Source organism: Nicotiana tabacum, chromosome 6, assembly GCF_000715075.1.
Source record: "Nicotiana tabacum cultivar K326 chromosome 6, ASM71507v2, whole genome shotgun sequence".
Classification (NCBI taxonomy): domain Eukaryota; kingdom Viridiplantae; phylum Streptophyta; class Magnoliopsida; order Solanales; family Solanaceae; genus Nicotiana; species Nicotiana tabacum.
In genome coordinates, this window is record NC_134085.1 from 211,389,111 (window position 1) to 211,402,861 (window position 13,751).

At 35.7% G+C, this 13,751-nt stretch overlaps 1 protein-coding gene across 1 annotated transcript; it reads left to right on the forward strand.

Annotated features, from left to right (window-relative positions):
- Positions 1-1,784: 1,784 nt before the first annotated feature.
- LOC107808119 (phosphatidylcholine:diacylglycerol cholinephosphotransferase 1-like) lies at positions 1,785-4,312 on the forward strand. Its single transcript, XM_016632606.2, has 3 exons — positions 1,785-2,382; positions 2,682-2,819; positions 3,822-4,312. The coding sequence occupies exons 1-3, from the start codon at positions 1,987-1,989 to the stop codon at positions 4,191-4,193; spliced, it is 906 nt and encodes a 301-aa protein (XP_016488092.1). The 5' UTR covers positions 1,785-1,986; the 3' UTR covers positions 4,194-4,312.
- Positions 4,313-13,751: the final 9,439 nt, after the last annotated feature.

Genomic DNA, 13,751 nt, shown 5'->3' on the forward strand with positions numbered 1-13,751 from the left:
CTTTTACCAGAAAATACAACATATACTTTGGAAGCACTATTCTTCTTCGAATGCATCCTTAATCTATTAACTAAAACTTAGAAGAACGTAGGAGTTTAAATGAAGGTTTGTTTAAGTATGAGTTTCGGCCATCTAGGATTTGTTTAAGTAGGGTATCAACTGTTTAAATAGTAGGGCTTTGAAGACCTACTAAAAAATATACGAAATACACTCAAATACTAAACATATAAGAAATGCACAATTAAATAGATGTATATAGATGAATATATATGTGTATATTAAAAAAAGGATAGAAATACGTAAAAAAAAAAAAAAAAAAAAAAAAGCTTTATGGAAAATAATGTTTAAACCTTTGAAATCTTTCATGTATTGGGAAGACAACTATTAAATGGTAGGAGAGAAATACTCAAAAAGGTACTGAAAGAGCATTATGGGTATAAAAATACGCCTGATACCCTAATTAGAGCATAAAATTAAGTAAATGACCCCATTTGGGTCAATCTGGCCAAAAGGATTTTTCCTTAATATATATAGACCGGAGACAAAAATGAAGTACTAACAAATAAGGGCACCTACTACCGTACTGGTCTGTATTTAATATGTACCCTATATTAAATTATAATAGTAGCTGGAGCCCGGGACCAATGTCCCATAAAACATTATATACAGAGAATTAACTCCCTTTGTTGTTTTATAGAGAATAAATACTAGCTTTGTTTTAAAAAGATTGATACTATTTTTTTTATTAGTCTATTTTAAAATAATTGGCATATTTTATTTTAAAATGATTGACACGTTTCAATATTTCCTTAATGAGAATCTTTTATAGTCACATAAATACTATAACTTATTTAATATTACAAATTTCATAAATATTTTAGTCACACAAATATTATAACATATTTAGCACCAAAAATTTGAAAAGTCTTCTTCGTCAAACTAAGATAAACAAATTGAAAAGGAAGGAGTAAGTATTTGTTACTTTTAGTTGTACTAGTCATTTATTACTTCATTATTCAAATCTTCGGTTTTTTCAATTAGGCATTAGTTATTAAGTGAGACATTTAAAGAATACAAATTGGTAGTTCTGACTTCTGATAAATACTTTACGATCACGATTATTAAACATATTTTTTAAATAGATAAAAAAAACAAGCCAGATAATACGAACAAAACAGCGTAGCATCATAAGTTTTCCTAATGTTTACATAGACACATATTTGAATGTTCATCAACTTTTCCAGAAAGTGTTTAAAGGGTTATAAATAATCTATAATAAAGTAAATTAAAGGCGTAGGACTGAATCTAATAAATTTACTCTACTAAAAAAGTTTTAGATCCCAAATAGGAAGTTAGGCAAGTGAGAGTGATGGCCATGCCGTGTAAAGTTTTCTTTCCTCTATAATATACTACCTCCGTTTGGATTCACGTGAACTCATTTGATTGGATACGGAGTTTAAGAAAATAGAGAAGACTTTTAAATTTGTGGTGTAAAATGAGCCACATATATTTTGTGTGGCTATAAATCATTGCATAAAAATAAATTATTTCCAAATAAAGAAAGGAGCATTTTTTTTGACACAAACCAAAAAGGAAATAGACTCACATAAATTAAAACGGAGGGAATACTATATATAGTAATAGTAATAACGTGAGTGTCACCCCCACCTTCTATTGAAACAGCGCACCACTTTGCGAAAACCCTTTATTATACGCGTTAAGAGGCGCGTGTGGAATCTTTAACATTTTCCTTTATTTGGCGTTAGTCGACAAGTAGGTATCCCTATTGTCCTGCATTTCCAACACTTGTTGTGAAAACTCTATCCCCTTTCCTCTGTGTTCTGCCATAGACTAAGATCTACAATATCTCCACGACACCCATCTTTGGATAATCCGTCACTTGACTCCCATATATAATACTTATATATACACCCACATTCACTATGTTTTTCTCCGTCTCCGTTTCCGCCATCTCTAACGGCAGCAATGAACGGAGACGCTCGTAATGGTTCTTCCCCTACCCTCAGCAATAGACGTAGCATTAACGGAAAACATAACGGCAAGGAGAAAACTGAACAGAACGGTAAGATTAGAGAAATGAAGACGAAAACGTCGTCAGATTTGGGTGGTTATAATGGGTGGCTAGGTAATGCGTATTTCATGAAGTGGAGAACGGAGGATTTATTGGGTGTGGTGAAGTACCATCCGATACCGTGTGTCTTTGCTGCTTCGTTGTTGTTTTTCATGGGAGTGGAATACACTCTTCGTATGGTCCCATCTACTTCTCCACCGTTTGATCTGGGATTCATTGTTACGATTCCTCTTAATCGTTTGCTTGCTGCCAAACCCGTTCTCAACACTATTTTTGCTGGATTAAACACGGTACGCACTTGTTTAAATTTGTGCATGTCTATGTTTTCTTGCTATGTACTAGATCCAGCGGTGTAGCCACATACATTTGGAGGGTGGTCAACGAAATATTATAAAAACTTATATTGTGTCTATAGATTAAAATATTCCTCGCTTCGCCAGGATCTACACTGTCTGCATTTTTATCGAAAGAATTTTCCCATTTATCAAAATTCATCCATTTTCTTAGTGTAGGATTATTTTTTTGCTAGTGCATGTTGATGGTTGTTTATTTTTCTGGTTTTTAACAAATCTACCTTGGGTTTGGTTAGGTGTTCGTGGCGATGCAAACGGCGTACATTCTGGGGACTTTCCTTATAGAAGGGCGGCCGAGAGCGACAATATCGGCGCTGTTCATGTTTACATTCAGAGGCATTCTTGGGTATGCTACACAGCTGCCATTACCTGAGGTACTTTTTCTTTCCCTTTCCTTTTTAACCATTGTGTACAGCTAGATCTCTTTTTGCTTTAAAGCTTTTTCTAAAAAAAAGTGTTCTTTCCACTTTATTCGCGTAGATCACAAGTTAACTATTTACATATCAGTTTAGTGAATTCATAGTGTAAAAACAATCCAAATAGTCATCTACCCGACCGCTTAAACTAAAAATATTCATTATAATTTGTGTTACGTGTGTATAATCATGTAAACAGTGATTACGGTCGGCTATTTGGTTAAAGATCTCTAATTTAAACTCTTGACTTAAATCGCATTTCTAGACGGATTGTCTTGTGCTTAAAATAAGCAATTACGTTATGTTTCAAACAATTTTTTTTAAAAATAAAAGTAGTAATGCTGAAAGTGTTGCTCTGCTTACATAGTACATTATTTTCAGTAAATAATAGGGGGACCATATGGCCCAACTGCACATTATGTCACATATCCAACTGTCATTCATATGTTGTTTTAGCCTTAATGGGCTTATGTAGCTGTCATTATTTGCTTGGTGGTAGTTCTGCATTCTTATAAACATTATAGTATATGTTTCAATCAGCTTTGAAACTGACAAGTGGTCACTCTCTTCCCATTTAGCTCCCTCCGTTCATTTTTTTCTTTTTACTCGTCTATTATATTAAAAATATATTTTTATTTTGACTTATCCATTCTAGCAAATTAAGATAAAATAATTTTTTTTTCTTGTTTTACCCTTATCATTAATTACTCATTCCCCAAGTCATTTCCCAAGACATTTTGAATTGCATTGATTATTATGGGTAAAATTATAAAATACATACTTCACTTTTTTTTTCTCTTAAAGGGAGTGCAAAGTCAAAAGTGGACGACTAAAAATAAACGGAGGGAGTATCTAATTACATTCCATGTGCTGCGATAATTTTAATCTATGATTCAATTTAATACTGGTGCTAGTATATAAAATGCAGTGATAAATCGCTTTCTGATATTCCAATTGTAGGATTTCTTGGGGTCGGGGGTCGATTTTCCAGTAGGGAATGTGTCGTTTTTCTTGTTTTATTCCGGACATGTTGCGGCCTCCGTGATTGCTTCGCTGGATATGAAACGCATGCAGAGATGGGAATTGGCTCGAGCATTTGACACCTTAAATGTATTGCAAGTGGTGAGGTTGCTGAGCACCAGAGGTCATTACACTATTGATTTGGCAGTTGGCATTGGAGCTGGGATTTTGTTTGATTCTATGGCCGGAAAGTATGTGGAGACTAGGACAAAAGATATTGCTGCAAATGGTACTACTTATGGTGCTTTTCATGCCACCTCCCCTAAGCAAGAGAATGGTGGTGTCAAATATCAAAGTGTATCTTCAAATTAAAATGTGTCCACTCAAATGCGGGGTTGATTTTATTTTGAGATGTAAAGATAACTTTGGCTTAGTCAATTTGTAGGGTCTTAATGCACTTCTATTCCAATTAATTAGGTTCTTTGACTGCAGATTACATTTCGCGCCCACCCAAAAAAAACAAAAGAAAGAAAACCAACAACTCTGCATGTTTTTTTTATTTTTATTTTGATAACGTTAGCAGCTTGATGTGAATGGTAGTAATGGCACTAATGGTAATTTCACACCTCTTCCCCTAAGCACAAGAATGGTGTTGTCACGATCCGGTTTTTCCCACTCCCGGGAATCGTGATGGCCGGTTTTTCCCACCCTCGGGAATCGTGATGGCGCCTACTCTTAGAAGCTAGGCAAACCATGAAATTAGGAATCTTTAACTCTTTTATTTTAATCCTTTTTATAACTTATATTAACAAGTGATAAACATTTAAATAACAGCGGAATATGAGATTAAGCGGAAGACTTAGACAAAATAAACCAAAATAATATGGAAATCAACATATGCCTCTATCCAGAAACTGGTGTCACAACATTCACGGACTAACTATGATTACTACATACAAATGTCTGAAAGAAAGATCACTGTCTGTCTCAGATACAAATGATAACAGAACATAATAAAAGATAGAGGAGACGCCGGGCCTGCGGACGCTTGCAGGACTACCTCGGAATCTCTGTGGACTGAAGGCTGGCTCCCAAGCTACTGATCCAATGCTGCTCCAGTATCTGCACAGAGTGCAGAGTGTAGCATCAGCACAACTGGTCACATGTGCTGGTAAGTGTCTGGCCTAACCCTGGCAAGGTAGTAACGAGGCTAGGACCGGACTCCAGATAAACCTGTGCAGTTATATAACATATGGCAGAAAATAAACAGGAATAAGCAGTTTAAATGAGAGGGGGTACATGCTTCGGGGAACATATCAAATCCAACAACAACTTAATAAGATATGAAAGGATAATTCAATAGCTGCAACAATAAAATAATAATACTGTTGCGGCGCACAACCCGATCCCTTATCATTTAATATTGTTGCGGCGTGCAACCTGATTCACATATATAACTTAGCTGTTGCGGTGTTCAACCCGATCCAATATAATATCTGTTGCGGCGTGCAACCCAATCCATAAATATATATAAAAATATTGCGGCGTGCAACCCGTCCCAAATATACAGTCAACAGTGATCATAATAACAGTCCCGGCAAGGGATCAACAATAAACTACACTATCCTGACAAGGAAATTCAACAGTACAAGTATATACGTCCCGGCAAGGGAGAATCAGCTATAACCAATCTTAACTCAGCTCCTACTCATCTCAATTATCACCATTTCTCAATCATAAGTATCTTCCACGAAAATAAACTTAAGTCTTTACTTATTATCAAGAATTCACCCACTATAGCATTCGTAGTATCATTCAAGAATACAACAAGTATCAATTTAGGACTCACAGTCATGCTCGATACCAACGTATAGATACTCGTCACCATGCATATACGTCATACTCAACAAGAAGCAATTAGCAAATAGGACTCAACTCCTAATCCCTCAAGTTAAGGTTAGACCGAACACTTACCTCGATGCCTCAAACACAACTCACGTTTCAATTGTAACTTTACCCCTTGATTCCACCGCCAATTCGCTCGTATCTAGCCACAAGTTACTTAATTACATCAATAAACGCTAAATGAATCAATTTGAATGCATGAAAATGAGTTTTTCAAAGTTTTACCCAAAAAGTCAAAATCGCCCACGGGCCCATGTGGTCAAACCCGAGGTTCGAACCAAAACCCGATTACCCATTCTCCCACGAACTAAAATATATAATTTGTTTTGAAATCGGACCTCAAATCGAAGTCCAAATCCCCAATTTTTGAAAAAAAAAACTATATCCTACCCAAAACACTCAATTTCCCCCATGAAAATCATTGATTTGAAGTTGAAATCATGTTAAAAGATGTTAATGATTGAAGAAAACTAGTTAAAAATGACTTACAGTTGATTTGGAGAAGAAAGGTTGTTTGAAAAATCGCCTCTTATGTTTTTTGGGGTTTTGAAAAATGATAAATAACTGAAAATCTCGTCTATTTATACCCCTCTCAGACCCCCTGTGCGGACCGCACAAAATGGATTGCGGCCGCACAGGCCTCCACCGCGCACCGCACAAAGCCGACCGCGGAACGCACTGGCCCCCTTCCGCGACCACACACGTTTTGGTGCGGACCGCACTGGCGGGTTCAAAGACCTGCAACTTCTCTGAACCTGCCACAACTGTGTTTTTAGGCCTAAGGCATCTCGGAACCTACCCGAAACTCATCCGAGCCCTCGGGGTTCCATACCAAGCGCACAGAAAATCTCAAAAATATCCTACGGACCTATTTGTGTAATCAAATCATCAAAATAACATCATGAACATTAAATTAAATCTCGAGATCAATGAAATTTTCTCAAAACCTCTTTAAACATCAACTTTGCGATTTAAGTCCGAATGACGTCATAGGACATCCGTTTTTCACCGAATTCCACAAAAACGTCTTAAATCATATATAAGACCTGTACCGGGTGCCGGAACCAAAATACGCACCCGATACCATCATGATCTAAGCAAATTTCCTTTCAATTTTCCTTAAACAATTTCAGAAAATAATTTCCTTTAAAAAATTTATTTCTCGGGCTTGGGACCTCGGAATTCGATTCCAGGCATACGCCCAAGTCCCATATTTTTTCCTACGAACCCTCCGGGACCATCAAATTACGGGTCTGGGTCCGTTTACCCAAAACGTTGACCGAAGTCAAATTAACTCATTTTATAACCAAATTGTTATCTTTTTTCACAGATTTTCATATTTAAGCTTTCCGGCTATGCGCTCGGACTGCGCATGCGAATCAAGGTGACTCTAAATGAGATTTTCAAGCCCTCGGAAACACAAAATTTAATTTAGAGCAAGTGATCACATTTGTTATACCCTTAAAATTGGATAACAAGTAAACTTATAATGTGGTTTTAAGGACACGTGATTTCACTTAATATCAATTGATAAATGTGAAGATTAGTGATAGAGATTAACAATAAAGTAAAGCAAACAAGTGTTGAGACGGAATTCAACCCTCGAGTAAGAATGCCTCGAGCTTATTGATACCAGAACAAATAAAAATAAGGCAAGCTGATGAACAAGAAAGTATAAGCTAAAAAGAGTGTTATATTGCTTGAGCCGATTGATACCAGAACAAATAAAAATAACTCCTCTTTATATAGTAAAGGAATTCTAATTATGGTATAACTCTAATTATAGAAGGAAATCCCATGATTAGCTAATTAACCGTCCTAAATTTGATCCGTTCCGAGATTTCTGTCATGATCTTCGACCAGTCACGGATATCTCACCTTTCTCTTATTATGCTATCTTCGATATCGCTCAATGTATGTGTTATTTGGTCTTAATCACTACCGGTCTCGATCTTGACAGGTACCTTGAATCTCGAACTCGATATCTTTTCCTCATGTCTCTGTCTGATTTATTACGGGATTAATCTTCCATCTTTCACACTGATCTCGCTAAATCAGTAAAATCAAATGAGCCCCATTTTAACAGTATACATGGTGTCAACTATCAAAGCGTTTCTTTAAATTAAAAGGTGTCCACTCAAATGTGGGGTGGATTTTATCTTGAAATGTAAAAGAAAACTTTGGCTTAGTCAATTTGTGGGGGGTCTTAATGCAATTCTGTTCTACTTGGGCTTTTTATGAATGCAACTGCAGCTTTCCACCCAACCCACCGTCCACCCAAAAAAAGAAACAGCAACTCCCCATGTTGTATAAAATGATGAAAAGCCTTTGAATATTAAAATTGTTGCCGCATTAATACTAGATGTATGTTAATCAGGGCTTTTCAAGAGAATAGACACATTTGTGTTATTTAAGGCAACTCTTTTAATCAGTTAATGATTAAAATCTTGACGGGACAATATACCCGAAAGATATTTATGTTCTTATAATTTCCCAAAAAAGCGCAAAGAAGCAGAACAGAAAAAGTTTTAATTGATGTTGAATGTGGCTGAGGCGCACCAGCACGAAGATCACATTATTATTAATATTAGTATGGGTTCTGGTCTTCTCCGTCCATGAACAGAAGCAACTATTAAATACGAATATCCAATGGAAACATTGGTTGTGAATACCAAAATGGTTGTGAATATCCAATGTGTACTTTGGATCAAATCAATTCTTTTAACACAATCTTTGCTATTGTAAATTCCAAATTTATCTTTCATTTGCAGGACTTGTATCAATGAATGTTAAATTGTTACTAGATACTTATTGTTTAAAATGAACCAGACTAAGAAAAAACTTATATAAAGCAAACATTGCATGAGAATTGAAAATAGGGAATTTTACGTAAATGTCCCAAATAATTCTCAACTTATCAACCTCTAGTCATTTATTATAGACTTACTAAAATTAGCCAAGTACATATAAAAATTAAAAACCCAAATAAATAAGGTTCTTTCTCTTCAAGAATCACACGCAAAGGTCTCTTTCATATTTTTAAGCGTGATCAACAACATTAGATGCAAGACGGAAAGAAAATTTTATGGATGTAATAGCAAATAAGATGATGAAATACAAAAAAAAATATGTATACAAGATTCCAAAAATCTAAGCAAACAAGAAATATTTTTCAATGGGTATGATTGAAATTCATTAAAAATATATAGATGAATCACTATACAAAAGTTGAGAAAGATTGGAGGTAGGAGTGTCAATGGATATTCAAAAACCGACTGAACAGTATCGTACCGAACCGATTTTTAGGTTTCTTTTAAAAAAAACGTAGTTTTTATATAAATTTATTACCGTACCGATAATTAAGGTAGGTTTTTTATTTTATAAAAATAAACCGAAAAAATATCGAGCCGTACCGAATAAATTTATAATATGAAAAATATATTTATATATTAAGTTTTAAAATAATAAAACATTAATTTTTTTTCTTGGGCCTTGGAATTATGAAACATTTATGAGCCAACAAGTTCCATTCGGAGGGTTCTGCGACCGGACTTTATCATCTGCGGTCTGCACTTTGGTAGGTTATCGTTGCGAGTGCTTTCAGTTGGAGGAATTCTGCGGCCGCACATTAGCTTCTGCGACCGCACTAAATTGCTGCGGACCGCACTTTGAGGAGGCTTGAGACTTTGTTCAATTGCGTCTTCTCTGATCTTTTAGGCTTGTCAATGCGAACCTGAAGTGTGACCACACTATTTGGTTTGCGGACCGCAATTCTGCCAAAAATCCCTGAAACTCCAGATCTTTGTCTGCGGTCGCATGTCATTTTCTGCAGGCCATATTTGCTTTTGCGGCCGCAGATGGAATTCTGTGGACCGCACTGCTCTTGCATTCTTCCTCTCAACTGATCTTAGCTAAAACATTTCCTCTTTGAGTTAGATTTCTCCATTGAGCTCACATTCTCCAGCACACTTGCGATTCACCCATTTTCATTAGATTTAGAGACAAAGATCATTACTTTCAGAATAGACTATGTTGTTCCCAAATATAGATAGATATGTGTCGTTCTTTTTGGAATAGACTAATAAGGAAAGTGTGTCATTTAAACTGAAATATAGGGATTACCTTTACTCTCGACCTTCTTCCCTAATCAACACAATTGTGTTTAATTCCTTACTCCCTGGAACTATGTCTCAATGCAAGATTTATCAGAAACATATAGGCTCAATTATAGTGTCGTTCACATAAATTGAGTTGGAATAAGCTAAGTTGCTCGGACTCAGGTGGGGGTTATCGTACAGGCTGCATAATAGAAGGTAACAACAATTACGAGATTGAAAAGATCCTAACCACAAATCGTGATATGAGGAAGAGGACTAAATGGAGAAATGCCCTGGCCTTGGAACTTATCACAGAACAGTTGCCTAGATGACAAGAGGAGCCCTAAAGTATTCGTAAGAGTTATGGGTTATGAGAATGATAAGTGTATCCGTCAACATTCAAGGACGGATGTTCCAAAGAGGGGAATGATATTACCTCCCGCATATTCGTATTTTAAAGTTTTCTCGTAAGTTAATCGACATAAGTTCAGGAATGGGATTATTTTGAGATTATAGGCATTATGCTATTTCTAACAAGTAATGAGTAAATTCGTGAAGGCGAGAGGGGAAGCAAGTCAAAGAAAATGAATTTTCGTCGAAGTTTGGCATGTCGGATAAAATGCGAGCCGAATGTTAATACCCAGTATTTATGGACTAGTACCATACAAGGTACTATATGACCAAGATAGTAGAATGTATAAAGTATATTAAAAATAAGTAGAATTTTAAGTAATTTGAGACAACTCTTAATTATGCGGGTAATTGGTTAATTATGGGGTAGCAGGATATTACCTAATTAGATTAGTTCACTGATGGATAAGATCAAAATAGCAAGTGGCAACAAACTAATACACCAACCATATGACTCTTAATCATAATTCATGACTAAGAGTAATTTTTTTATAGGTGCCAACCTCATTTGCCTTCTAACATTTTGAGTGCAAATAAGATTCCTATAAAATTCTAGTAACCTAGTAGTATGACTTATTACAAACTCGACTCTTTAGTAATGTTACTTCTTACAAACCTTACTTCTTAATAATGTGACTTCTTAGTAACATTTTAATACAAGTAAGATTTTCAATACAAACCGAATTCTAGTAACGTGATTCTTCAACCAATCCAACGAGAATTGGTAAAGCTTTAGCAACGTAAAATATTACAATTCTAAGGGAGTACGGTGCAATCTTTTCCAAGAATATCATACGAATTTCCCCTACTCCAGGTATGTTAAGGTTATCCCTCCTTTCTTCTTGGCATGATCCAAATAATACAAATGAAACGAGCAAAATACACGACTTTCATAAATGACTCTATTCATAGAAATACTAGGGGTGTCTATATTCTTGATTCCCCATGTGGATTATTATTATATCTTCTGTTCATGGGTCTCAGAAAAATACGTATTTGATAAAGTTCATCCGAAAGGCATATGGATTTTTATGGCATTCCAAGAAAATCTTATTAACGTATTTTATGCATTTCATGCATTTATACATGTACATTGACCCACGACTAGATGGTGTTATATAAGCGTATATATGTATATTATATTTATATGGTATATGGGAAAAGGTTACGGCGTTATATACGCACCACCACCTGATCAGCTGGTATACATCGATGATTTTGCTCATAGTGGCCGAGATGATATGATGGGATGCCCTCAGAGGCCTGATGATATTATGAAACATGTACCTATGCACGACATGACATTCATACGCATATGCATGACACTATAATTATTTCATGATTTATAGAGTTATCCAGACTAATAGGTTGAGTCATTTACTCTATATTTCTTCCATGTCTGTTATGTACTTATTTATGTGCCTTACATACTCGGTACATCATTCGTACTGACGTCCATTTTGCCTAGAGACGCTGCGTTTCATACCCGCAAGTCCCGATAGACAGGTCGAGAGCCCTCCAAGTAGACTATTAGCTCAGCGGAAAATGTTGGTGCGCTCCATTTGCTTCGGAGTTGCTTGTTTGGTTAATATGATTTTGACGTATAATGTCTGGTATGACGGGACTCTGTCTCGATCTTTATAAAAATGATGTATTTTTAGAGGCTTGTAGACATATGTCATGTACGTAAAAGATTGTATGGCCTTGTCAGCCAATGTTCAGTACACGAGTGGTTATTTTGATCTTATAGGCCCGTACTTCATATGTATAAGTTTGTATTCCCTCATGCTTTACTCCAGTTTATTTACCTATGATAGAATGATATGAAAGATACGTTACGTTGGTACTCAGTTGACTAAGGTACCGGGCGCCCGTCGCGGCCTATCGATTTGGGTCGTGACATCTACATCCCTTTATCTTTACTCTGTAATTTAATTATGTAAATTACTTTGGATATTGTTAATATGAGTATGAGTAGCTAAACGCCTAAGCTAGGGTTTTGATTGAACCTATTGAGGATGAATTTTTTGTTACGTTAATATAGCCGGTTTCGAAAAGTCTAATTCTGGTTATATATAATAAAATAACCGAAAAATTGGTATATTACAAATTTTATAAAATAGTCGGTCGAACCGTACTATTGACACCCCTAATTGGAGGTGGTAATGACAGAAAAATTTTCTGCGACACATGTATCACACTTGTATCTCACACACAGGTATACATGTGATACACATTTGATACAAAATATAATAAATATGTGATACCCAAATGATACACAGTGTGATACACATACTATTTTTTTCATGTTCATCTTCTACCACCTCAAACCTCCAGCAAATTATCCAAAATTGAAATTCAAGCTCCTTAAAATATACCCAACCTATTCTAGTAAAACCCACTAAAAAAAAGCAAAAATTTAATCTTTTTGGCTACAAATAATTAATTGGTTAATATTAGTAATATTTGACTAATATTAATAATATATTATGAATTGATCAAGTTTTATAGTAAGCTACTTAAAAATGGATATATTTAATAGTTTGCCTCGAAAATAAGAGTTAGCGTTACCCAAAAACAAAAAGGGCAGAGAAAAGAAAATTAGTGCAATGCCGTTAGGCCCCAATTTCCGAACAGCCCCAAAATATAGAAAGATAAGTGGAAAAGCATAATGTCTCTTTTGACAATGTGGTGCTAAATATAAAGAAAACGTGTAAGAGTTGAACAAAGAAGTGCCTTCTAATCCAATATTTTGACAATGTCTCTCCAAGTTGTTCCTTCTTCTTCACTGACATTTGCAATTCTATCTGCTTTCTCTCTTTCCTTCTTTACATAAAATCACCGACTAGGACGTCAACATATCCCAACATAAGAAGTTCCCAACTACTTCTATTTTCCTAAGATAAGAAAAACTTGATAACCTACTAGTGTTGTGAACCTGGCCACGTAGCCGGGTGCGCCCTGGGGAGGGCGGGGGGACGGTAATGGTTTGGAGGGGCACACAGTAACTTTGAATAAGAGTACAGATAGATTATCTATAAAAATATGCTTGTTTACTCCTACGACGGATAACAATTAAATTTATACACTGTTTTAAGGATACGTGAATTGATTCAACACAAATAATCAAAGATATTAGATAAACGAGTAAAAATAAAATAATAATCAAACCAGTTGTAATATTATGGCCCATCTTGAACTTGAGTTGGACAATACTTTTGCCCTCGATCGGACCCTCGGTTCGGCGCCAATGGAGAATGAATACCAAAGAGTAAAGTAATAGTGTTGCTAGAGCTAGAGAGTAGTAAAAATGAAATTGTATTGCCTTGGTTTGCATGTTATAATGTGTTAATAACATCGGATGAGATCTGCGCCATACTATCCGATCGGGTGCGGATATCTCGGCCATCTGTTAATCATGTGTAGCCGTTTGCCATGTTTTTCGAAGTCTTGGAGTTCGTTTTGAGTTCGGGAAATGTTGTTTTATCTGGTCCAACGGTGAACACTCCGTTTAGCC